The sequence below is a fragment of the Microcaecilia unicolor genome, chromosome 2, assembly GCF_901765095.1.
Source record: "Microcaecilia unicolor chromosome 2, aMicUni1.1, whole genome shotgun sequence".
Lineage (NCBI taxonomy): Eukaryota > Metazoa > Chordata > Amphibia > Gymnophiona > Siphonopidae > Microcaecilia > Microcaecilia unicolor.
Window position 1 is genome coordinate 262,463,901 of NC_044032.1, and position 26,919 is coordinate 262,490,819.

General features: G+C 48.7%; 1 protein-coding gene across 1 annotated transcript in view; it reads left to right on the forward strand.

Annotated features, from left to right (window-relative positions):
• Nucleotides 1-25,927, forward strand: part of ABCD1 (ATP binding cassette subfamily D member 1) — a 103,541-nt gene extending 77,614 nt beyond the window's left edge. Inside the window, exons 6-9 of the mRNA XM_030194077.1 lie at nucleotides 24,201-24,346; nucleotides 24,486-24,631; nucleotides 24,975-25,058; nucleotides 25,845-25,927. Coding sequence (XP_030049937.1) covers nucleotides 24,201-24,346; nucleotides 24,486-24,631; nucleotides 24,975-25,058; nucleotides 25,845-25,867 — 399 coding nt within the window. The 3' untranslated portion in view covers nucleotides 25,868-25,927. The remainder of the gene's footprint in view (nucleotides 1-24,200; nucleotides 24,347-24,485; nucleotides 24,632-24,974; nucleotides 25,059-25,844) is intronic.
• Nucleotides 25,928-26,919: the final 992 nt, after the last annotated feature.

Consider the following 26,919-nt stretch of genomic DNA (forward strand, 5'->3'; position numbering starts at 1 on the left):
GCCCACTTGAAGTCAGCCTCTATTGAAGAAATTTGCAAAGCTGCGACGTGGTCATCTGTCCACACATTCACATCTCATTACTGCCTGCAGCAGGATACCCGACGCGACAGTCGGTTCGGGCAGTCAGTTCTTCAGAACCTGTTTGGGCTTTAGGATCCAACTCCACCCCCCGAGGGCCCTGTTTGTTCTGTTCCAGGCTGCACTCTGTTAGTTGGTAAATTTTTTAGGTCAATCTCAGTTATGTCCTCGCCGTTGCGAGGCCCAATTGACCATGGTTGTTGTTTTGAGTGAGCCTGGGGGCTAGGGATACCCCATCAGTGAGAACAAGCAGCCTGCTTGTCCTCGGAGAAAGCGAATGCTACATACCTGTAGAAGGTATTCTCCGAGGACAGCAGGCTGATTGTTCTCACAAACCCGCCCGCCTCCCCTTTGGAGTTGTGTCTTCCCTTGAAGTGTATTGTCTTGCTACATACTGGACTGGCCGGCTCGAGCCGGTTTCGGGCGGGAAGACGGCCGCGCATGCGCGGTGCGCGCGGGCGCGCGAGGACTAGCAAAGGACTTTGCTAGAGAAGTTTCCAATTGGAGGGGCTGCCGTGGACGTCACCCATCAGTGAGAACAATCAGCCTGCTGTCCTCGGAGAATACCTTCTACAGGTATGTAGCATTCGCTTTATGTGTATAGAGTACCCTCAGATATTCACCACTATAACTGCAGTCAATAATGCTGCTACAAAGTGGCATAGCATTTCTTTCATCAGGTAACTCTAACAAATTTTTTGGGGAGAGCAACATATGCTCATTTTATATGCTTCCCAATCACCTCAGTGCTATAAAATCACTTATTACTTTTAAAATTGTATATACTAGGTGAAAACTGTGCACTTATCTCTTAAGTTCTTGCCTTCCAGGCAGAACTATCTTGCCTTGCTGAAACATTCGTCAGTTGCCTTCCCCTGAAACCGCCCGACTCCGCGGGGTTTCAATCACTTTCCTCAGGGACAAGGGTTAAGGCTGCATAAATCTTTTCTTCCTCCTTGTTTTCTTCTCTCAAGCAATCCACAAGACAAAGCAAGACCTGCTTATCCCCTGTGGCTTATAAAGCATCCGCATCCATGTAAGGTATACAGCCTAGCATCCTTCTGCCTACAGCTATCGCCTTGTCACACTGTTTGTTAGCTTCAGATCCTCAGACACTGTCACCCCAAACCTCTAATTTCCTAGCACATACAGCTTTCTTGGATTTCTACTCCCTAAAGCATCGATCAGTTTCCCCATGCTGTTCCAAACAGTGATGTAAAATTAGCACAGGAGCCGTGCAGGGAAATAAAGCCCCAATGATCGGTGCTAAAAGCATGCAAATTTAGGTGCATTATTAGCTCTGATCATTGGGGTACTTCTGTAGAAGGATTGTGCATGGACATGCACTCAAGGCACAATCCTCCTGCAGAAGTTGTTTGACAGGTCGGGGCTGTCATCCAAAAAAGCCTGGGGCTGTCAAATATTGAATGGAGTGGAACAGGTGGATGTGAAGCGTCTGTTCACGCTTTCCAAAAATACTAGGACTAGGGGGCATGCGATAAATCTACAGTGTAGTAAATTTAAAACAAATCGGAGAAAACTTTTCACCCGACGCATAATTAAACTCCGGAATTTGTTGCCGGAGAGCGTGGTGAAGGCGGTTAGCTTAGCAGAGTTTTAAAAGGGGTTAGACTGTTTCCTAAAGGACAAGTCCATAAACCACTACTAAATGGACTTGGGAAAAATCCACAATTCCAGGAATAACATGTATAGAATGTTTGTACGTTTGGGAAGCTTGCCAGGTGCCCTTGGCCTGGATTGGCCGCTGTCGTGGACAGGATGCTGGGCTCGATGGACCTTTGGTCTTTTCCCAGTGTGGCATTACTTATGTGCTTATGTACCAATGCAAGGGGCTGGAAGTCCAGTGGATCTCCAGCCCCCCCCCCCCCCCCCCCCCCCTGCCAACACAGGGTGCCTGGAGGTCCACTGGACCTCTAACCCCTCCCCCCTTACAAAAAAATCCCCTCCCTGGTGGTCTACTGCCTCCCTCCCCTGAACCCACCCTCCCATACCTTGTAATGATGGAGAAGGGAGTAGCACCCTTCTGGAGGCGGTGCTGGAGGGAGGAGGAAGTGCTATTCCCTCCTCCATCATTAGAAGGTATGGGGGGTTTTGGGGAGCGCTAGACATTCCAGGTGGGTGTAGGGTTTCCCAGTGGGCCACCAGGAAGGTTTTTTTGTGCTGGTGGGGGAGAGTAGGGGGCTAGAGGTCCACTGGACCTTCAACCCCCTGTTTCCGGGGGGTGGAGGGAGGGAGAAAGCCCCAGGGAAACTTTTCTAGGGAGTGGGTTTAGCTCCGAGCCTGGCATAGGGTTTGCCTTGGGAGCAGCACCAGTGTTCACTGAGTGTTGGGGAGGAATAATAAATGCCCTCTTTAGCGTACATTTGCATGCTACTTGTGGTCAGAGTCTGCAAGCACGTTTCACACGCTCGTGGGCTCTGGTCATGGGGCAGGAGTAAATGCTGGCGGCATTGGTTTTGGGGTTTATTTCCAGGGTTCATGGTGCGCAGGGGTATGGCCTCAAGAATGGAAGGGCAGGGCGATCACCAGGAACATTATCTTCCTAGAGTTGTTCCCGATAGTGGTAGCTGTTTCCATATAGAAAAAGAGATTGAGCAATAGAAGAGTAATTTTTTGGTCAGACAACAGGGCTGTAGTAGATGTTATAAACAGGCAAACTGCACGATGTTCACGGGTGGTAGACCTGATGCGAGAGCTGGTGGTGGTGTCTATTCAACAACATTCTGTTTCGTGCTAAGCATGTCCCTGGCACATATAATGCAATTGCTGATGCTCTTTCTCATTCCAAGTGGGAATTGTTCCGGGATCTGGCTCCACAAGCCGAAATGGAGGGAGAGAGTGTCCCAGAATACCTATGGAGTTTCGGAGCCCCAAGGCCTGGCGATTGCTGCGACACTCAGTTGCACCAGGAACTTGGAAAGCGTATACAACAGGATTTGCAAAAGTCAGCTCCTTCCCGGTAGAACATGGTTGGCACGGCAGCCCCATCCCCGAGAATTTGATAGTCGACTATATTGTATATTCAAAGAAAGAGGACTTGTCATAATCATAAGTAACCAGTTACTTATCTGCAGTATCATTTTTAATGAAAGTAGCTGGATGGGGAGATCCAAGGAGAAGTTTTCTGGTTAGGAAGTTATTAGAAGGATCGAAGCTGGAACAGGAAGCCAAGCCTGACAAAAGATTCCCCGTTACACATGGGATATTGTTGGGAATATGGCATGCTTTAGTGGAAGTCTGCAGTTCACAGTTTGAGACCAGATTATTCCGGGTAGCATTTTCCTTAGCCTTCTTTGGGGCTCTCAGGATAAGCGAATTGGTAGTTCCCTACAAGAAATCAAGTGACCTTATGGCGCCCACTTGGGTTTGGCTCCCAAGGGCTTTAGAGTGCATTGGATGGGAGTTGGAGGAATGAGAGGGGGCTCAGCTGGTCCCATTCCTCCGGCGCAGAGTGGCCGATTTGCCCCCCCCCCCCCCCCCCCCCCCCCCCCCCGCGAACCATGGTGATATATCTAGGAAGAAACGACCTGGGAGCACGGTCTTGCATTGAATTGGTGCAAACGGCTAAGTTTGACTTGTCCGTCCTATCACAACTTTTTCCCCATACCCGAATGATTTGATCTGCTATAATCCCCAGATTGTGTCACAAACAATGGAGATTATGGGGCAGACCTAGGAAAAAGTTAAACAGGTAAAAATTGCAACCTGGGTTATGCGAATGGGTGGCTTACAGGTGACACATACATGGGCTGAGGAACTATGCGAAGGGTTCTTTTGGAAGGATGGAGTGCACCTGTCCGATATAGGAAATGATCTGTTTAATAACGATCTGCAGAACGCACTAGAAGATGTGTTTTTGGCACAACTGGCCGCAGCTAATGGGTAGGGGCCCGGGGCAAGTAATACTACCCTGGGCTGGTGGCGGGTGTACCCAAGCCTGATGGAGGTGAGCTAGGCAGCTGGGACAGCTACGCTTACGGTTGAACCCCCTTGCTGCGCGGTGGGGAGCTCTGGTTACTGTTTGTGTCTGTCTTGCTAATGACAACGGACTGTGTTGACATTTAAAGCTGGAAAGCTTTGGTTGGCTTGGGTATACTCAGTGCACGTTCTTGTTGACCTGAACATGTATACCCTGGAGGAAAGGAGAAACGAGTGATAAGATACAGACGTTCATATATTTGAAAGATATTAATCCGCAAATGAACCTTTTCTGTAGATGGGAAGGAGGTAGAACTAGAGGACATGAAATGAGATTGAGGGGGGGCAGACTCAAGAAAAATGTCAGGAAGTATTTTTTCACGGAGAGAGTGGTGGATACTTGGAATGCCCTCCCGCGGGAGGTGGTGGAGATGAAAACGGTAACGGAATTCAAACATGCTTGAGGCAAACATAAAGGAATCCTGTTCAGAAGGAATGGATCCTCAGAAGCTTAGCAGAGATTGGGTGGCAGAGCCGGTGGTGGGAGGTGGGGCTAGCGCTGGGCAGACTTCTACGGTCTGTGCCCTGAAAATGGCAGATGCAAATCAATGTAAGGTGTACACAAAAAGTAGCACATATGAGTTTATCTTGTTGGGCAGACTGGATGGACCGTGCAGGTCTTTTTCTGCCATCATGTACTGTGTTGTATTTATATAAAGCTGCGGCCAAGTTGTTCCCATGTTCATAAAATGCCTTGAGTCCTGTTTTTATTTGTCATCACGAAGTCAGCTGCCTATATTATGAGGAATAAGAAGAAATGAGGATGTTGACAAGGATGAGGTAAGATGGTCATAAGAACGCTTTAAAACTGTGTGAAACAGGATATGGGGGAGGGGAAGAGCTGTTCCCACATACTGTGAACCTGTTCATGTCTTATAAAAAGGAAACTGAAAGCTTGTTTAAACAGCCAGATTTTTAAGCCTGATGTGAAGGAAAAATATGTACAGCTGGATCTCAGGCAGAGTGAAACAGAATTCCAAAGTGAGGTTGTAAAGGGGCGGTGAAACCTGTATTATCGAAACAGGATGGGCGTCCATCTTTCGTTTCGATAATACGGTTGGGGACGCCCAAATCTCAACATTTAGGTTGACCTTAGAGATGGTCAACAAATGTTGAGATGGTTGTCCCCGGTTTTCGGCGATAATGGAAACCGAGGATGCCCATCTCAAAAACGACCAAATCCAAGTCATTTGGTTGTGGGAGGAGCCAGCATTCGTAGTGCACTGGTCCCCCTGACATGCCAGGACACCAACCGGGCACTGCAGTGGACTAACTGATGCACTAACTGAACGGAAAAAGCCTTTCCCTTAGTGATTCGGAACGGAATGGGCATGCAAATGAGCTGCTCGCTGTTAGCTCATTTGCACACAATTTCCTTCTTAAGGAGGGGAAGCCAGTGCAGAGCAGCCAAGCGTTATGCGTGGCTGCTCTGTGCATGCCAAAGATGGCTTCATACACACAGACAAGCTGCGTGTATAATAGCCGTCTACAACCTTAAATAAATTGCCGTCTGCAACCTTAAAAAAAACACAAGTCCAGGTGAAAACGTCCAAGTGCTCGTCAGGGATATTTTTTTTTTGTTTTTTTTTTGCGTATGGGTGAAGGACGTCCAAGTGTTAGGTGCCTTTACTATGCCGCCGTCCCTGCGACGGGCAGTTGAGGACATCCAAAATGTGGATGTTGTTGTGCGTAGCGCTATAGAAATGATTTGTAGTAGTAGGACGTCCATGCCTTTGCTATGCCTCCGACACCCCCTCTATTTATTTATTTGGATTTTGGATCACAAGTAGCAGCAGTGGGATTTGAACCGGCCACCTCTGGATTGCAAGACCAGTGCTCTAACCACTAGGCCACTCCTCCCTTGAAATTTGGCCGTCCCTGTGGGAGGGGGGGCAGTTTAGGACGTCCAAAATGTTTGAAAGAAGGACGTCCACGCCTTCGCTATGCCTCTGCTGACACACACACACCTCCCCCCCCCCCCCCCCCAGGGACCTGCATACTGCTGCGATGGACCTGAGTATGATATTTGAGGCTGGCAAAAAAGAGTTTTTAAAGTTTGTTGTTTATTTTTCAGGGTGGGAGGGGGAGTCACCATTGGGGGAGTCGGGAGGTCATCCCTGATTCCTTCCAGTGGTCATCTGGTCAGTTTGGGCACCTTTTTGAGGCTTGGTTGTAAGAAAAAATGGACCAAGTAAAGCTGGCCAAGAGCTCGTCAGGGGCACCCTTCTTTTTTCCATTATCGGTCGAGGACGCCTATCTGTTAGGCACGCCCCAATCCCGCCTTTGCTACGCCTCCGACACGCCCCCGGGAACTTTGGTCGTCCCCGTGACGGGAAGCAGTTGGGGACGCCCAAAATCGGCTTTCGATTATGTCGATTTGGGCGCCCTTCTCTTTCGAAAATAAGCCTGATGGTTTCCAAACAAATTTTAGAAAGAGGGGGAAGCGCTAACTTGAAGTTGAAGAGCAAAGGCAATTAAGTATAAGGTATCAGAAGATTTGGTGCTTAGATTGTTTTTCAAACCTCTCCACACCAATATTAGAATTTTAAATTTGTTTCTAAAGGCAATAGGAAGCCGGTAATGAGTGGCTAGGACAATTAGTATACGGTCAAATTTTTGAGTCACATGAAAGTATATCTTTCTGTATTTTGTATGTCTTGGTGGCATTTGATAGAAGAGGCAGAAGCACCATGAAAGAGGACGTTACATAATTCACTGCTGCTCAGTCCTCCCCTGGAGTCACTCCTGAGTAATTGGGGTTTTCAGGATTACCACAATGAATATCCAGATTTAACCCATGCATATTAATTGTGATAATTATAAAAACCCAGCTGGCTGAGTGTGCCTCCAGGAAAGGGTTTAGAAATGCTGCTATAATTTAACTCAGAATCAGGGAGTGGAGGAGCAACCAAAGATATTTTTTATCCAGTAGTGATCAATGAAATGAACGAATTTTCTGCAAAATTTAAAAAGAAAAATCTTTGTTAGGCTGGAAATATGAGGATTAAAGTTTTTAGCTGTATAATTATTAAGACGATTGTATGGCCTTGATATCATTTAAAGGAACAGGTGTACCCAAAATCAGATGGACTAAGATAGAAAAGATTTTTTTTTTTTTTTTTGCTACTGAACCAAAGGGCATCCAACCTGTGAGGGTTAAGTATTAACTTATGGCAACAAACCTGATTTTTCTTTCTATTTGGTTTTCTTTCTGTTCAAGTTCCAGAGAGACCTTCAACTAATGATCCAGCTTAAATAAAAGATTTGCTTTGGGTTTTTGTCTCAAGTTAGAGGTTGGATTGTCTTTCTGATTATGAATGTTTTCTGAAACAGAATCAGTATGTCTTGTTCAGGATCTTCAATTGATTTGGCCTTTACTATTCACATTATTCTATCCAGCGACAGTGAAAGTTCATAAGAACAGGTTAGGATGGTGGACTTTGGTCCTGGAGAACTGAGGAACTGAGTTCGATTCCCACTTCAGGCACAGGCAGCTCCTTGTGACTGGGCAAATCACTTAACCCTCCATTGCCCCATGTAAGCCGCATTGAGCCTGCCATGAGTGGGAAAGCGCAGGTTACAAATGTAACAAAAATAAATACTGGGTCAGACCAATGGTCCATCTAGTTCAGTATCCTGTTACCAATAGTAACCAAGCCAGGTCACAAGTATCTGTCAGAAACCCGAATAGTGGCATCATTCCATGCTACCAATCCCTGGGCAAGCAGTAGCTTTCTCATGTCTGTCTCTATAGCAGACTATGGTCGTTTCTTCCAGGAACTTGTTCAAACCTTTTTTTAAACCCAGATAGGCTGACCGCAGTTAGTACATCCTCCGGCAAAGAGTTCCAGAGCTTAACTGTTTTGTTGAGTAAAAAAATATTTCCTCCTATTTGTTTTAAAAGTGTTTCCATGTAACTTGAGTGTCCCTTAGTCTTTTTTTACTTTTGGAACGAGTAAAAAAAAAAAAAAAAAAAATTGCTTCACTTCTACTCGTTATACACCACTCAAGGATTTTATAGACCTGAATTGTATCTCTCCTCATCCATCTCTTTTCCACGCTGAAGAGCCCTAAGCTCTTTAGCCTTTTCTCATGTGAAAAGAGTTCCACCCCCTTTATCATTTTGGTTGCTCTTTGAACCTTTTCTAATTCAGCTGTATTTTTTTTGAGATATGGTGACCAGAACTGAACACAATACTCAAGGTGAGGTTGCACCATGGAGTGTAGTATTTTTGGTCTTATTTACCATCCCTTTCCTAATCATTCCTAGCATCCTGTTTGCTTTTTTGGATGCCAATGGTGCCGCACACTGGGCAGAAGATTTCAGTGTATTATCTACAACACCTCCTAGATCTTTTTCTTGGGTGCTGACCCCCAAGGTGGATTCTAGCACCAATTAGCTATGATTCGGATTATTTCCAATGTGCATCACTGTGCATTTGTCCACATTAAATGTCGTCTACCATTTGGATGCCCAGTCTTCCAATTTCGTATGGTCTTCCTGCAATTTTTCACAGTCCGCATGTGTTTTAACAACCTTGAATAGTTTGTGTCATCTGCAAATTTAACCACCTCACTTGTCCTGATTTTTCCATATCATTTATAAATATATTAAATAGCATTGATCCCAGTGGCACTCTACTAGTCACCCTCCTCCATTGAGAGAAATGACCATTTAACCCTACCCTCTGTTTTCTGTCCAATAACCAATTCCTAATTCACACCAGAACATTGCCTCCTATCTCATGACTCTTTAATTTTCTCAGGAGTCTCTCATGAGGAACTTTGTCAAAAGCTTTCTGAAAATCCAGATACACTACATCAACTGGCTCACCTTTATCCACATGTTTATTCACGCCTTCAAAGAAATGAAGCAAATTGGTGAAGCAACACTTCCCTTGGCTGAACCCATGCTGACTCTGTCTCATTAAACCATGTTGATTTATGTGTTCCGTAGTTTTATTCTTTACAATAGTTTCTACTATTTTACCCAGCACTGACAGGCTTACTGGTCTATAATTTCCCAGATCATCCCTGGAGCCCTTTTTAAAAATCAGCGCTACATTGGCCACCCTCCAATCTTCATGTACTATGGACAATTTTAATGAAGGTTGCATATTACTAACAGCAGATCAGCAATTTCATGCTTGAGTTCTTTCAGTACCCTTGAATGTATGCCATGTGGTCCAGGTGATTTACTACTCTTTAATTGGTCGATTTGGCTCAGTAAGTCTTCCAGGTTCACTGAGATTTCTATCCATTCGTCTGCATCACCTTTGTAAAACATTTCCAGTCCAGGCAGATCTCTTACATCATCTTCCTTAAAGACCGAAACAAAGAATTCATTCAGTTTCTTCGCCATGGCCTTGTCCTCCTTGAGTGCCCCTTTTGCTCCTTCATGACCTAACGATCCCACTGATTCCTTTTCAAGCTTTCTGCTTCTGATGTACCTGGAAAAGTTAGTGTTTTAGCCTTTGCGGCAAGTTTCTCTTCATATTCTTTTAGCCTTCTTTATCAGTGCTTTGCATCTGGCTTGCCAATGCTTTTGTTGCTTCTTATTTTCTTCATTTGGGTTCTTTTTCCGTTCTTTGAAGGGCATTGTTTGGCTGTGATAGCCTCTCTTACTTCACCTTTTAACCATGCTGGCTGTCATTTTCTCTTCCACTTTTGTAAATATGTAGAATACATCTGGTCTTGGCTTCCAAGATGGTATTTTTAAACAATGCCCATACCTGATTTAGTGCCCTAACCTTTGCAGCTGATCCTTTTAGCTTCTTTTTAACAATTTCCCTTATTTTATTGTTGCCCTTTTGAAAATTAAATGCAGCTACAATAGATTTCCTTTGTGGCTTCATTCCAGATAGTAGCTCAGACTTGATCACGTTATGATCACTGTTTTCTGAGGACCCAACACCATTACCTCTTGTACTGTGCCCTGCACGCCACCAAGGACTAGACCTAAAATGGCTCCCCCTCTTGTCGATTCCTGGACCAGTTGCTCTAATAAGCAGTCCTTTATTACATCTAGGAATTTCATTTCCCTGGCGCTCCCTGATGTAATATTTATCCAGTCCATATTGGGGTAATTGAAATTTCCCATTATTATACTGTTGTCCAATTTGCCAGCTTTCCTAATTTCTGTAAACATTTCTTCATCTTTCTCCGAGGACAAGCAGGCTGCTTGTCTCACGACTGGGCGATGTCCGCGGCAGCCCCCACCAACCGGAAAAAAAGCTTCGCGGGACGGTCGGCACGCAGGGCACGCCCACCGCGCATGCGCGGCCGTCCCCCCGCCCGTGCGCGACCGCTCCCGCCAGTTCCTTTTTTTCCGCGTCTGGAGAGAGTCGTGCCCCGCCGCTCTCTCTGATTCAGCCGCCGGATTTTCGATCGCGTTTACGCCGATCGTGCTTTTTTCTTTGTTTATTTCGGTCTAGTTACCGTCCGGTTTCTTTTTAAAAAAAAAAAAAAAGAAAGAAACCCTGCGCGTGTGGAGCACGCGCTCCCTTTTTCCCTCGCTTCCAGCGGGGACGCTGCGTTGCGGCCTAGTGGCCGCACGGTCGTTTTCCTTTTTCGTGGTGTGATTTCAGCCACCATTGACGACTTTGACTTCGCCGACGCGATTTTTCCGTCGATGTCCTCGAAGGTCCCGAGTGGATTTAAAAAGTGTGGTCGCTGCGGCCGGCCGATCTCGCAGACCGACACCCACGCTTGGTGCCTCCAGTGCCTCGGGCCGGAGCACAATATCAAGTCGTGTTCTCTGTGTCTCGGTCTCCGGAAACGGACTCAGGTTGCGAGGCAAGTTCTGCGGGACCGTCTTTTTGGAACTTGCGCCGGCCCCTCGACGTCGACCTCGAAGGCATCGGTATCGACGCCCGGCCCTTCGGTACCGGTATCGATGCCCGAGACATCGGCACCGATGGCAGCGACCCCAGGAGAACAGGTCCCGTCGGCCAGCCGGTCCTCCGGTGAGAGTGGGGGTGAGAGGCCGCGTGGGCAGTCGGCCCCGTCACTCCCTCAACTCGTGGGCCATGGGACCGAACCCTGTCTGACCCGGTACCTCGAGACCGAGGGGGATCGACCTCCTCCTCCTCCATGCCGTCCGGCGCCGGTGACGGGCATCGTAAGAAAGATAAGAAGCGTCGTCACCGGTCGCCCTCGGTGCATCCGGATATCGGAGAGGAGTTGACGCCGAAGCGTCATCGTCGAGAGGAGAGGTCTCCGTCGGTTGTGGAGGTTCCGACGCGTCGGGGTTCCGGCACCTCGGTGCCGTCTCCTGGCCCCCAGCAGCTTCTGGCGCCGACACCCCTACCGGCCCCACCGCCTTTCCCGGCAGCGGGCCTGGACGAGTGCCTCAGAGCCATCCTTCCGGGGATCCTGGAAGGGCTGATGCGCCAGGCTGTGCCGGCGCCGGGGGTGCTTGCGCCCTCGGCGCCGATGACTGTGGCGCCGGCGAGCTCTAGCCCGGCGCCGGGGCCGTCGACACCGCCGCCGCTTGCGGTGCCGGTCTCGACCGCCACGCAGGTGGAGTCCCCGTCGACGTCGATGGAGGGAGCTCCGTCCCCGCCGGCGCGGGAGTCCACTGCTCGACGACACCGAGACCTTGGTGCCTCGACGTCGAGCCGGGCCCGGTTCAGGACTCAGCTACATGAGCTTATGTCCGACACCGAGGATGAGGACTCGTGGGGGGAAGAGGAGGACCCTAGATATTTCTCCTCAGAGGAGTCTACGGGCCTTCCCTCGGACCCCACGCCTTCACCGGAGAGGAAACTCTCACCTCCTGAGAGTCTCTCCTTTGCCTCCTTTGTGCGGGATATGTCTATTAGCATTCCCTTCCCCGTGGTCTCTGTGGAAGAGCCGAGGGCCGAGATGCTCGAGGTCCTCGACTATCCATCACCACCTAGAGAGTCCTCCACGGTGCCGCTGCACAATGTCCTTAAGGAGACGCTGCTTCGGAACTGGGTGCGACCATTAACTAACCCCACCATTCCCAAGAAAGCAGAGTCCCAGTACAGGATCCACTCCGACCCAGAGCTAATGCGGCCACAATTGCCCCATGACTCAGCGGTCGTGGATTCTGCTCTCAAGAGGGCACGGAGTTCGAGGGATACCGCCTCGGCGCCCCCGGGGCGGGAGTCTCGCACTCTGGACTCGTTTGGGAGGAAGGCCTACCAATCCTCCATGCTCGTGACCCGCATCCAATCATACCTGCTCTATATGAGCATTCACATGCGGACCTATGTGCAGCAACTGGCGGACCTGGTCGAGAAGCTCCCGCCGGAGCAGTCCAGGCCTTATCAGGAGGTGGTCAGGCAGCTGAAGGCGTGCAGAAAGTTCCTGTCCAGGGGTATCTATGACACCTGTGACGTGGCATCTCGTGCTGCGGCCCAAGGTATAGTGATGCGCAGGCTCTCATGGCTGCGTGCCTCTGACCTGGACAACCGCACCCAGCAGAGACTGGCCGACGTCCCTTGCCGGGGGGATAACATTTTTGGTGAGAAGGTCGAGCAGATGGTGGACCAACTGCATCAGCGGGAAACCGCTCTCGACAAGCTCTCCCACCGGGCGCCTTCAGCATCCACCTCCACAGGTGGACGTTTTTCCCGGGCCCGGCAGGCTGCACCCTATTCTTTTGCGAAGCGTAGGTACAACCAGCCGGCCCGAAGGCCTCGTCAGGCACAGGGACAGCCCCAGCGCGCTCGTTCTCGTCAACAGCGTGCGCCTAAGCAGCCCCCTGCGCCTCCACAGCAAAAGCCGGGGACGGGCTTTTGACTGGATCCACGGGAACATAGCCACCCTACAAGTGTCCGTACCGGACGATCTGCCGGTCGGAGGGAGGTTAAAATTTTTTCACCAAAGGTGGCCTCTCATAACCTCCGACCAGTGGGTTCTCCAAATAGTGCGGTGCGGATACGCCCTGAATTTGGCCTCCCTGCCTCCAAATTGTCCTCCGGGAGCTCAGTCTTTCAGCTCCCATCACAAGCAGGTACTTGCAGAGGAACTCTCCGCCCTTCTCAGCGCCAATGCGGTCGAGCCCGTACCACCCGGGCAGGAAGGGCAGGGATTCTATTCCAGGTACTTCCTTGTGGAAAAGAAAACAGGGGGGATGCGTCCCATCCTAGACCTGAGAGGCCTGAACAAATTCCTGGTCAAAGAAAAGTTCAGGATGCTTTCCTTGGGCACCCTTCTGCCAATGATTCAGAAAAACGATTGGCTATGTTCCCTGGATTTAAAGGACGCATATACTCACATACCGATACTGCCAGCTCACAGACAGTATCTCAGATTCCGCCTGGGCGCACGGCACTTTCAGTATTGTGTGCTGCCCTTTGGGCTCGCCTCCGCCCCACGAGTGTTCACCAAGTGCCTCGTGGTGGTAGCGGCCTACCTACGCAAGCTGGGAGTGCACGTGTTCCCATATCTCGACGATTGGCTGGTCAAGAACACCTCGGAGGCAGGAGCCCTCCGGTCCATGCAGTGCACTATTCAGCTTCTGGAGCTGCTGGGGTTTGTGATAAATTACCCAAAGTCCCATCTCCAGCCAACCCAGTCTCTGGAATTCATAGGAGCTCTGCTGAATGCCCAGACGGCTCAGGCCTACCTTCCCGAAGCGAGGGCCGCCAATCTCCTGGCCCTGGCTTTGCAGACCAGAGCGTCTCAGCAGATCACAGGTCGGCAGATGTTGAGACTTCTGGGTCATATGGCCTCCACAGTTCATGTGACTCCCATGGCTCGTCTTCACATGAGATCTGCTTAATGGACCCTAGCTTCCCAGTGGTTCCAAGCCACCGGGAATCTAGAAGATGTCATCCGCCTCTCCACCAGTTGCCGCACTTCACTGCTCTGGTGGACCATCCGGACCAATTTGACACTGGGACGTCCATTTCAAATTCCACAGCCCACGAAAGTGTTGACGACGGATGCATCTCGCCTGGGGTGGGGAGCTCATGTCGATGGGCTTCACACCCAGGGTCTGTGGTCCCTCCAGGAAAAGGATCTGCAGATCAACCTCCTGGAGCTCCGAGCGATCTGGAACGCACTGAAGGCTTTCAGAGATCGGCTGTCCTGCCAAATTATCCAAATTCGGACAGACAATCAGGTTGCAATGTATTACGTCAACAAGCAGGGGGGCACCGGATCTCGCCCCCTGTGTCAGGAGGCCGTCGGGATGTGGCGTTGGGCGTGTCGGTTCGGCATGCTCCTCCAAGCCACGTACCTGGCAGGCGTAAACAACAGTCTGGCCGACAGACTGAGCAGAGTCATGCAACCGCACGAGTGGTCGCTCCACGCCAGAGTGGTACGCAAGATCTTCCGAGAGTGGGGCACCCCCTCGGTGGACCTTTTCGCCTCTCAGACCAACCACAAGCTGCCTCTGTTCTGTTCCAGACTTCAGGCACACGGCAGGCTAGCGTCGGACGCTTTTCTCCTCCATTGGGGGACCGGCCTCCTGTATGCTTATCCTCCCATACCTTTGGTGGGGAAGACCTTACTGAAGCTCAAGCAAGACCGCAGCACCATGATTCTGATAGCGCCCTTTTGGCCCCGTCAGATCTGGTTCCCTCTTCTTCTGGAGTTGTCCTCCGGGGAACCGTGGAGATTGGAATGTTTTCCGACTCTCATCTCGCAGAACGACGGAGCGTAGCTGCACCCCAACCTTCAGTCCCTGGCTCTCACGGCCTGGATGTTGAGGGCGTAGACTTCACTGCGTTGGGTCTGTCTGAGGGTGTCTCCCGGGTCTTGCTTGCCTCTAGGAAGGATTCCACTAAAAAGAGTTACTTTTTCAAGTGGAGGAGGTTTGTCGTGTGGTGTGAGAGCAAGGCCCTAGAACCTCGTTCTTGCCCTGCACAGAACCTGCTTGAATACCTTCTGCACTTATCAGAGTCTGGCCTCAAGACCAACTCAGTAAGGAATCACCTTAGTGCGATTAGTGCTTACCATTATCGTGTGGAAGGTAAAGCCATCTCTGGAGAGCCTTTAGTCGTTCGATTCATGAGAGGCTTGCTTTTGTCAAAGCCCCCTATCAAGCCTCCTACTGTGTCATGGGATCTCAACGTCGTCCTCACCCAGCTGATGAAACCTCCTTTTGAGCCACTGAATACCTGCCATCTGAAGTACTTGACCTGGAAGGTCATTTTCTTGGTGGCAGTTACTTCCGCTCGTAGGGTCAGTGAGCTTCAAGCCCTAGTAGCTCATGCTCCATATACCAAATTTCATCACAACAGAGTAGTGCTCCGTACCCACCCAAAGTTCCTGCCGAAGGTGGTGTCGGAGTTCCATCTTAACCAGTCAATTGTCTTGCCAACATTCTTTCCCAGGCCGCATACCCGCCCTGCTGAACGTCAGTTGCACACATTGGACTGCAAGAGAGCATTGGCCTTCTACTTGGAGCGGACACAGCCCAACAGACAGTCCGCCCAATTGTTTATTTCTTTCGACCCTAACAGGCTAGGGGTCGCTGTCGGGAAACGCACCATCTCCAATTGGCTAGCAGATTGCATTTCCTTCACTTACGCCCAGGCTGGGCTGACTCTTGAGGGTCATGTCACGGCTCATAGTGTCAGAGCCATGGCAGCGTCGGTGGCCCACTTGAAGTCAGCCACTATTGAAGAGATCTGCAAGGCTGCGACGTGGTCATCTGTCCACACATTCACATCTCATTACTGCCTCCAGCAGGATACCCGACGCGACAGTCGGTTCGGGCAGTCGGTGCTGCAGAATCTGTTTGGGGTGTAAATCCAACTCCACCCTCCAGGGCCCGAATTTATTCTGGTCAGGCTGCACTCTCAGTTAGTTGTTCTTCGTAGGTCAATTTCTGTTGTACCCTCGCCGTTGCGAGGTTCAATTGACCTGGGTTCTTGTTTTGAGTGAGCCTGAGAGCTAGGGATACCCCAGTCGTGAGAACAAGCAGCCTGCTTGTCCTCGGAGAAAGTGAATGATACATACCTGTAGCAGGTGTTCTCCGAGGACAGCAGGCTGATTGTTCTCACCTACCCTCCCTCCTCCCCTTTGGAGTTGTGTGTTTCATCTTTTGCTAGTCATTCAACTGGCGGGAGCGGTCGCGCACGGGCGGGGGGACGGCCGCGCATGCGCGGTGGGCGTGCCCTGCGTGCCGACCGTCCCGCGAAGCTTTTTTCCGGTTGGTGGGGGCTGCCGCGGACGTCGCCCAGTCGTGAGAACAATCAGCCTGCTGTCCTCGGAGAACACCTGCTACAGGTATGTATCATTCACTGTCCATTCTGTGCCGGCAGACGATAGTACAGCCCTAAAAGAATGCACATTGCCTTCATAGGAGCCAACTTTTCAAAATGATTGGGGGTGCTGAAATTTTATTTTATTTTTAACAGGTGGTGCATTCCCTCCCCCCCTCCATTCATATCCGGCAATTCTCCTCTCTCCCCTGCCCTCTCCTCCATTCATATCCAGCTATTCTGCTCTCTCCCCTGCCCTCTCCTCCATTCATATCCAGCTATTCTGCTCTCTCCCCTGCCCTCTCCTCCATTCATATCCAGCTATTCTGCTCTCTCCCCTGCCCTCTCCTCCATTCATATCCAGCTATTCTGCTCTCTCCCCTGCCCTCTCCTCCATTCATATCCAGCTATTCTGCTCTCTCCCCTGCCCTCTCCTCCATTCATATCCAGCTATTCTCCTCTCTCCTCCATTCATATCCAGCAATTCTCCTCTCTCCCCTGCCCTCCCCTCTCATCCATGTCCAGCGAATTATCCTCTCTCCCCTGCCCTCCCCTCCCATCCATGTCCAGCAAGTCTCATCTCTCCCCTGCCCTCCCTCCATCCATGTCCAACAAGTCTCATCTCTCCCCTGCCCTCCTTTCCATGTCCAGGAACTCGCCCCAAACACCACCTGCCCCCCCTCTCCTCCAAGTTCCAGGCTCCCCTCTCCTCTGAGTTCCAGGCTCCCCCTTTCCTCTCTTCCGAGTGCCAGTCCCAACACCAGCCCGACCTGTTCTCCCACAACAGTCCTCCATCCTCGCCTTCCTGCCACCCATAACTTAAAACTCATCTTACCTCGGTCCCGGCAGCAGTGAAAGGTGAGCAGGCTCGTCTTCAGCTTTCCCTTCTCTCTCAGCTCTGGTCCCGCACTCACACTTGAAAGATACTCATACTGAACCATGCACTCGTGGAACAGTCTCCCCCTTTCCCAGAATCTTGCCCAGTTCCTAATAAATCTAAATCACTCATCCATGCACTGTCATTTCAACCATGCATTGAGACATCTGAGCTCGAGCTCTGACTGTCTCTTGAGTCCTGCCCGTGGAACAGGCAACATTTCTGAAAATGCTACCCTGGAGGATCTGGACTTCAGCTTTCTACCTAAGAGCCTAAATTTGGCTTCCAGAACCTCCCTCCCACATTTTCCTATGTCATTGGTACCAACATGTACCGAGACAGCTGACTCCTCCCCAGCACTATCTAAGATCCTATCTAGACGATGAGTGAGGTCTGCCACCTTCACACCAGGCAGGCAAGTGAACTGGCAATCTTCACATCCACCAGCCACCCAGCTACCTACATGTCTAATGATTGAATCACCAACTACAACAGCTGTCCTAACTCTTCCCGCCTAGGCAGATGTTCTTGGAGACATATCCTCGGTATGAAAGGATAGTTCATCTCCGTGGTGGACAGGTCCTGGCTACAAGAGTACTTCTTACTTCACCGGATTGGAGCTGGGACTTCTGTACATAGTTCCTGAAGGGTCTTCTCTATCCACCTCGCTGTCTCTCTTAGCTCCTCCAAGTCTGCTACTCTAGCCTTAAAGGAACAGACCCGTTCTCTGAGAGCTAGGAGCTCTTTGCATCTGGCACACACATATAACCTCTCACGAACTGTGAGATAGTCATACATGTGACACTCAAAGTAAAAGGTTGGATAGCACCCCTCTCCCTGCTGGACTGCTGCCTCCATCTTACTATGATTGAATTTTTCAATCATTTAAAACTTGCTAGGGTACTAAAGATATTAAATATAAAAGAGCCTTTTGCTTGTATGGTATATTGTGTGATTTATTTAGTGTTTTCTTCTTAGAAAGTAATGAAATATAATTAAAACTCTGTAAGAGGAGGACTCTGTGGTTATCCTAATTAGAATAACTGACTATAAATGAAGAATTGTGCAGAGGTGAGTGGGAGTTGGGTAGGGTGGGTTGGAATGAAGGTTAAACTAGGCCCTGCTGTGCCTTCTAGGGGCTATCTGTTAAAGTTGTAGGCAGTGGCAGAAAGTTAAAGGGAAAAGGGTTTTATACAATGGAATCTAAGCTGTGCTGCAAAACTAAAGTTAAATCTCTAAACTGGGATTTCCAGTGACTATCAGCTGTGCTATACACTGATGCTATTGTAAATTCTAGAATATTCCCTTAACTGCTAGCCCATAGAACTGTAATAGACTTTAAATGCTAAACAAAGAAAACCCTATTTCTTAAACTGCCTTTGCTAAATAAGTATAATAACTTTAAAAATAAAGATACTGAGCCTATTAAATCTACTTTTCCCAAGTTTAAAAGCAATTTCCCAGCAAATAACTTACCAATGAAGATTTGTCCTGCTCGGGAAGTCCTCACTTAAAACTTGTACTCTTATTTCTTTGTTGCTTTTGCATTGTGAGAAACATCTTTTTTGTGCAATGAGAGCTGATATGCTTTCCTTCCATATTATATACCTTGATCTTTCTAGATTCTAGTTGAGAGTATCAAGATATGGATTGCCATTGACCTCAGGTGTTTTGGTTACTGTATTATGGTAAGGCACCTGTGTCAATCATTCTTTTGTAAACTGAATTTCTAGTAGCTTTGGTACAAATCTATATAAATCTCACCTCCAACGTTCTGAAGCTCACTCCGTGCACTGAAGCCCTGTACTGTTGGTAGGCTAGGCTGTGAGCACCACTCACCCTCATTCATGGACCCGCCCTCATCCATGCCCCATCCAGACATAATTCGCAACTCCAACGTTCTAATGAAGCCTCAAATCTCCCAACGTTCTAAATGTGAAGTGGTGTAGATCACATTTTGTCCATGAGTGTCTGCCCTGCCCTCGTGTCACAACGTGATGACGTCGAGGGCGGAGCACTGACACTCAGCGAATCGAATCGCTCACCCGTTCGACCTGCATGAAATAAGCAAGGACTTCCATCGCCAATACGTTGGTAGACAACGGAACCAGACATAAGACGCACGGAGGACCAATCAACGATCTGCAACAATGCTAGGCAACGGAACAATACGTAACACTCACGAAGGACCAATCAACGACCTGCAAGAATGCAATCACAATCAACTACATCGGAACAAGGCAGGACAATGAACACAGAAGCGGTCACTTACACTGCAGCACGGAGAAGACGAACATCGCTAACAGAAGAAAACCATTTTGATGTCCATGCTCCTGCTCTCTGTATGTGACTCACCCCCACCCCAAAAAAAACCACGTAGCAGCCTTCGGTACCCTCCCCCCAACAAACCCCCAACACAAAAATGGCACCAATAATTGCTCATGCAACTCACAAACTCCCCCCCCCCCCCCCAACAAAAACAAACAACCCCCCCCCCCCCCCCCCCAACATACACACACTGCCCATGGACTCACAGCATCTGTCTTTCTCACTCACAGACACACACTCCCTCCCCCAAACCCTATACAGAAAGTTTACAGGGGTGATATGATACAGACGTTCAAATATTTGAAAGGTATTAATCTGCAAACGAACCTTTTTCGGAGATGCGAAGGCAGTAGAACGAGAGGACATGAAATGAGATTGAAGGGGGACAGACTCAAGAAAAATGTCAGGAAGTATTTTTTCACGGAGAGAGTAGTGGATGCTTGGCATGCCCTCCCGCGGGAGGTGGTGGAAACGGTAACGGAATTCAACCATGCGTGGGATAAACGTAAAGGAATTCTGCTCAGAAAGAATGGATCCTAAGGAGCTTAGACGAGATTGGGTGGCAAAGCCGGTGGCGGGAGACGGAGATGTTGCTGGGCAGACTTATACGGTCTGTGCCAGAGCCGATGGTGGGAGGCTGGACTGGTGGTTTGGAGGCGGGGATAGTGCTGGGCAGACTTATACGGTCTGTGCCAGAACCGGTGGTGGGAGGCGGGGCTGGTGGTTGGGAGGCGGGGATATTGCTGGGCAGACTTATACGGTCTGTGCCCGGAAAAGGACAGGTACAAATCAAGGTAAGGTATACACAAAAAGTAGCACATGTGAGTTTATCTTGTTGGGCAGACTGGATGGACCGCGCAGGTCTTTTTCTGCCGTCATCTACTATGTTACTATGTTTAACAGTAAAGTTGAACATCTGTCTCTTACACACCCACACACATCTACAGATCCCATGAGAATCCCACCCCCCAAAATCCAGTCGCCACCTTCCTCACAAATTGCCTCATACACAAAACTGTCAAATGCAAAATCTACATCTCTCTCACTCAGTAGCGTACCTAGGGTAGTTGACACCCGGGGCCGGTCATTTTTTAACACCCCCCCCCCCCCCTCCAAAATCCAGTACTAGGCATATCGAGAATACAAAACACTCAGGACCTATAGAGCAATTCTACCATACCATAAGCAGTCATTTCTACGAGTCACACAAGGAAAAAGAAATCATCTTAAACACTACAGTGAGCACTAGAACATCAATTCACCTATTGTAAAACGAAACCAGACAGATAGTACAGATCGTCAATCCTGCACAGTCAATGCCAACTGAAAGCGATGTCTTTTTCACAAACACAGATACACCCTAATCCACTATAGAACAAGTAATGATAAACTTTCTATTTAGACAAAAATTAAACTGAACCCCCAAGATGCCAGACTCTGCATACAATGCAACACCACAGAAACAGAAAATGTCCTCTACTACTGTGCAAAATATAAAGACAGCAGATGTAAATTTGAAAAGAAAAACTAACAAATACCAATCACCACTTTACAAATTAACAAATAGAAATAAAACAAATATAGAAAATAAAATACCATTTTATTGGACTAATACATTTAGCTGTCAGAGGCCAAAACCTTCTTCCTCAGGTCAATACAGTATAGTGTGTTGCAGTGTCCTAACCTGACCTGAGGAGGTGGTTTTGTTCTCCGAAAGTTAGTCAAAATGTATTAAATTAGTCCAATAAAAAGATTACCTTATTTACATGTTCTATTATAAGCATTTATTAACACAGCTACAATACTACTTTATCCTAAGGCAAAAAAAACAAAAATATATATTTTATTTACAGTTTGTTGTCTCTGGTTTCTGCTTTCCTCATCTTCTTTTCACTGTCTTCCTTCCATCCAGCATCTGTCTTCGTTCTTTCTCTGCCATCCAGTGTCTGCCCTCTCTCCCTGCCCCTTCCATTCACTGTCTGCCCTCTCTCTCCCCCCCCCCCCCCCCATCCATCCAAGGTCTGCCCTCCCTCACCCCCCCATCCATTAAGGGTCTGCCCTCCCCTCTCCCCCCCATCCATCCATCCATCCATCCAGGGTCTGCCCTCCTCCCCCCCATCCATCCATCTATCATCTGTCCCCTCTCTCTCGTTCTTGCCCCAGCCCACATCTCCCACTTGCTCCCCCTTTTCAGCCCCACTATCCCACCAGTCCGCAGTTTCAGCCCCAGCCCTTTTCTCTCACCAGTCCCGAGCTTCAGCCCCAGCCACTTCTCCCTGTCCCCTTTTCAGCCCCCAGTTCCAGTACTAGCCCTCTTATCCCACCTACCCTCCTTTTCAGCCCCAGTTCCAGCCCCCTTCATCCACATGCCTTGCATTAGGGACCCATTTTCCCACCAGCCCCAGGCATGGCTCCCATTTTCTCGCATGGCCCCTTCCCCCCCCCCTTCTCCCCACCCGTCCCCTTCTCCCATCTGAGACCTCCTCCCCACCCCCCTTCTCCCCAGCCCAGTCCCCTTCTCCCAACTGAGACCCCCGTCCCCTTCTCCCCACCCCAGTCCCCTTCTCCCCTCTTCTCCCATCTGAGACCCCCCACCCCAGTCCCCTTCTCACCTCTTCTCCCATCTGAGATCCCCCTCCCCAGTCCTCGCCCATCTAAGCCCCCCCCCCAAACTCGACCCACCTACCACCTTCGACGACAGCCCTCGTCTCCTGCCTCCATCCCGGGCTTTTAAAAAAAATCTGAAAAGCAGCATGGCAGGCAGCGCTTCGCATCTGCCCTGCCTGCTTGTAAAAGAAAGCGGCAAATCTCGTCGACGTCGTGACGTCGACAAGGAGGTTTGCCGGCGCTTTCTTTTACAAGCAGGCAGCGCAGACGCGAAGCGCTGCCTGCCATGCCGCTTTTCAGATTTTTTTTAAAGGCACAGGATTGAGAGGAGACGAGGGCTGACTGCAGTCTGCAATGGACCGCCCCCACCGCCCCCCCCCCCCCCCCCCCCCCTTGGTACACCACTGCTCTCACTCACTCACACACACACACACCTATGTACCTTAATCATCCACACACACCCTCTCACTGTCATTCTCACACACACACTCTCACACAGGCAGCCTCACTGTCACACACACACACACACACACACTCTCGCACATTCACTCTGTCATTCTCTCTCACACAGTCACTCTCACACACACACTCTCAAACATACACACTATGATGAAAACCTTGCTAACGCCCATTTGCTCTCAGAAACGGGCCTTTTTTACTACTGCCTCTATAAATTTCAGTGGATCATCACATTCCATTCCCTCTGTAGTCTCCAAAATTTTCAAATTGCTCCTCCAACTCTTATTTGAATCTTGAAAATGCCTTTTCTGTTTAGCAGTGTGTTTGACTTGGCCCTGTAGCAGTACCATAGTATGCTCTTATAGTCTGCCCTTTCAGCTTATCACCTCTCTTTTGAAATACAGAGCTTTGCTGTAAGGTAGGCCACTCCATTTTTATTTCTTTAGTTGCACCCTGATTCTTTATTAACACCTTTAGGCTTAGTATTGCAGTTGCTTTATGATCAGAAGGGGGATTTGTTTCCTTGTCAGCAACCATTTTCTGTGGTGATAGAGAGACTTGTTCAGACCTTTGATACTGTATGGTGCTGCAGAAGCCACTTTATTTGGAAGAATGTAGATTTTTTTTTTTTTTTACATCAAAGGTCCAAAATTATGGAATGCATTGCCCATTGAACTTCATTTAATGCAGAATTTAGATCAGTTTAAAAAAGCTTTAAAAACTCATTTTCTCAGGCTTTTGGTTCCTCTGATGTACGATACTGTTTTATTTTAATAACATGTATATTTACCTTGTAGCATGTTTTATTTTGAGTTATATAGCAAATTTTTGTATAGTTTTTTTTTGAGTAATAGTTTTTGTGTTTTTTGTTGTTGTTGTTTTTATACTTCATATGTTGATTTGTTCCCCGCTAAACTTTACAGATATAGTTGGTTATAAATAGCTTTATTATTTTTATTATATTACTAGATAAGCCAGTGGCCAGCCTGACCTGGTGTGTTTTTAATAGGCAGAGGCTCCCCATTGTTTTGCGCCTCATTTTTCTATCTAGCAGAGTGCAGAATGTATACTTCACCCTTCTTCCACAGGAGATGCCCAGCACAGTAAGCACAGCTGTCTGCTGCTCAGGCTCAATCCCTTGTGGACTGCCCCCTCCCCCCATTTTTGTTGTACACATTGGTCACTTTATAACCCTTCCTTTCTTTGACTGTCCTCTCTCTCACTCTTCTGTCTTTTTCTCCTTGGGGCTGCTGTAGTAATTTTTATATTTTGTATTTGCAGACTCCTTCCAGTTTTAGTTCAAGGTTGTTTACAACAGTGGTTCCCAAACCTGGTCCTGGAGGCACCCATCAATCAGGTTTTCAGGATACCCACAATGAATATTCATGAGAGAGATTTGCATGCACTACCTCCACTGCATGCTACTCTTATTGTGGATATACTGAAAACTTGACTGGCTGGGGTGCCTCCAGGACCAGGTTTGGGAACCACTGGTTTTCAGTACAATCCAAGTGGGTAGCTGAGGCAGCAGAGGATTAAGTGACTTGCTTAGTGTGGCAAGGAATATAAACCCTGGAACCTCTTTTCATATCTCTAAGTGGGTCTTATAATAGACCATGCAGTGACTAGCCATTGTAAATTAATCTCTTCTCTCTCTTCTTCACCAGGTGGCAGAAGGGATGCATCTTTCTAATACTGGGCCCAATGGATGTGGCAAGAGTTCTCTGTTTCGGATTTTAGGTGGGCTGTGGCCTGTGTATAGTGGCATACTGTATAAACCCCCTCCGCAGAACATGTTCTACATCCCACAGAGGTAAAGGAATCCCCAAGTCCTTGTGTATGTTAATTACTGACTGGAGTACTAAATATGCCTGTTTGAAGCTTTTCCACAGGCTGCACATGTTGGTATGGTCTTTACATTTCTTATAGAGCTCTATATGCTATCTGTACAGGCCGTACATGTCTGTGGGATCTCTCCGAGATCAGGTCATCTATCCAGACACAGTGAAGAACATGAGACGTAAAGGATATTCTGACAAGGACCTGGAGGCCATTTTGAACATTGTGAACCTGTACTACATTGTGCAACGAGAAGGAGGTGAGTTGGCAGGGACTATTTTTTTATTTATTTATTTTAAATCTCTCTTTTCACCATTTGCTATTTCTTTTTCTTTCACCACCTGAAAAAATTTACCCCACTTGTATTTATGCCAAGACTTTTGTGGCCCATCCCCTTTCCTCCCCTCATGTTTGCACAGCTTCAGGTTCATAGGTACAGGAGGTTTCGGTGTTCTACAGGAGCAAGGAGAAGAATCTGGACTGGGGAGACTGAAGGCCAGACATAGCCTGTCTTGGTTTTAGGGCAGGATAGTTCTCTACCCCCTTCAAAGGGACAGAGGAACAGACAATTACATGATTAGTCTTTGTTTCTTCCATGGTAGGCTGGGACTCCATCAGTGACTGGAAGGATGTGCTGTCAGGTGGGGAGAAGCAACGTGTGGGAATGGCACGAATGTTCTACACAAGTAAGTAAGTTGTAATAGTGGCATAGCAGCTATCTGAAGATAAGCACCAGTGGGCCTATCAAATTGGGCCATTAACTGTGTCACACCAGATACCAGAAAGGGTGAGGAGTTAACCATTAGTGCCAATGTTCCCATAATAATGGCTTACTATGGGAACATTGGGCACTAATGGATTATTCTAGGAGCAAAATTCTTTCATGATTACACCACTTAGGGGTGGTGTGGAGCCATTCGGGTGGAGGGGGAGTGGAGTACAGAACTGATTACTGATATATGAAGGTGCAAATGACTCCTGCACATGACACATACTGTGCTTTGCATTAGGAATTCTTGGGCTTGTACCTTGTGCTGTCTAGCAGGATGTAGCAGGTCCTTGCCTATCCGTAACCTCCACTCTCAAGACAAATCCCTCCTTTCAGTACCCTTCTCCACCCCCTCCAACTCCAGGCTCCGCCCCTTCTGTCTCGCCTCACCCCATGCCTGGAACAAACTCCCTGAGCCCATACGCCGTGCCCCCTCCCTACCCATCTTCAAATCAATGCTCAAAGCCCACCTCTTCAATGTCGCCTTCGGCCCTAATCACTACACCTCAGGAAAACTTAACTACCCCAACTTGACCATTCGTCCTTTAGATTGTAAGCTCTTCCGAGCAGGGACCGTCCTTAATGTTAATTTGTACAGCGCTGCGTAACCCTAGTAGCGCTCTAGAAATGTTAAGTAGTATGTAAGGTGTGGGGACGGGATGACCAGGAAGAACTTGTGCTGAACTTTATTATCTCTCCTCAGGCCAAATATGCACTCCTGGATGAATGCACCAGTGCTGTCAGCATTGATGTGGAAGGCAAGATTTTCCAGGCTGCCAAGGATGCAGGAATTGCACTGCTCTCCATCACTCACCGCCCCTCACTTTGGTATATATCTTTTTTTCTACTCCCCCCCCCCCCCCCCCCACCCCCCCCCCCCCCCCCCCCCCCCCCCCCCCCCCCCCCCCCCCCCCCCCCCCCCCCCCCTCCTTCCTGATGACTTCAACGCCCTTGGACTTGGGTTAGATATTTTTCCTAATGCATCTGTTGTTTTTCAGCTGAGGCTACATTTCTAATAATGATGTCTTGGAGTAGAGGACCTAGATGAGAGCCTGAACCTTGACATTTAAATGTATTTTTGTGTACGTATCTCCTGGAGTACCTTGCTAATTTAAAATCCTTACAGAAACGATTAAAATGAAATGACCTTAAGTTATATTAATGATGATGTCTACTTCAGGTGTTATATGTAGCCTAGTGGTAGTGCAGTGGACTTTGATCCTGGGGAACTGAGTTCGATTCCCACTGCAGCTCCTTGTGACTCTGGGTAAGTCCACTTAGCCCTCCATTCGCCCTGGTACAAAATAAGCACCTGAATATATGTAAACCGCTTTGAATGTAGTTGCAAAAACCTCAGGCGGTATATCAAGTCCCAGTCCCATTTCCCATATGTTGTCTTGGAGCTCTGCTGAGCAGTGGTGTTAGCTCTGTGTTGGCTCTTTCACTTTGCGTTCACCATGTCCAGTAACTTGCAGGAGGCCCTTGGAGCCCTTCCAAAGCTGATACACAGAAAGCCCTTGTCCTCCTCGTTTCTGCCTCCCACATACTCCAGGCAGAACCCATTCATAAAAATGTCCAGAGCGGAGGAAAAGGGCTCGGATAAGAACAAGTTTACCACTTTGTTTCCTCTTGCCCTTCCTGCCCTCCTGCTTTTATTTCCAGTCCTTCTCATTCCTCAAGTCTCTCTCCCTTGTATCATCGTCTGCTCCCTTCTTTCTGCCTTTATACCTGGCTTTTATGCATTTCTTGTCTGTCATCTGTCTGTACTGCCTTCCTGT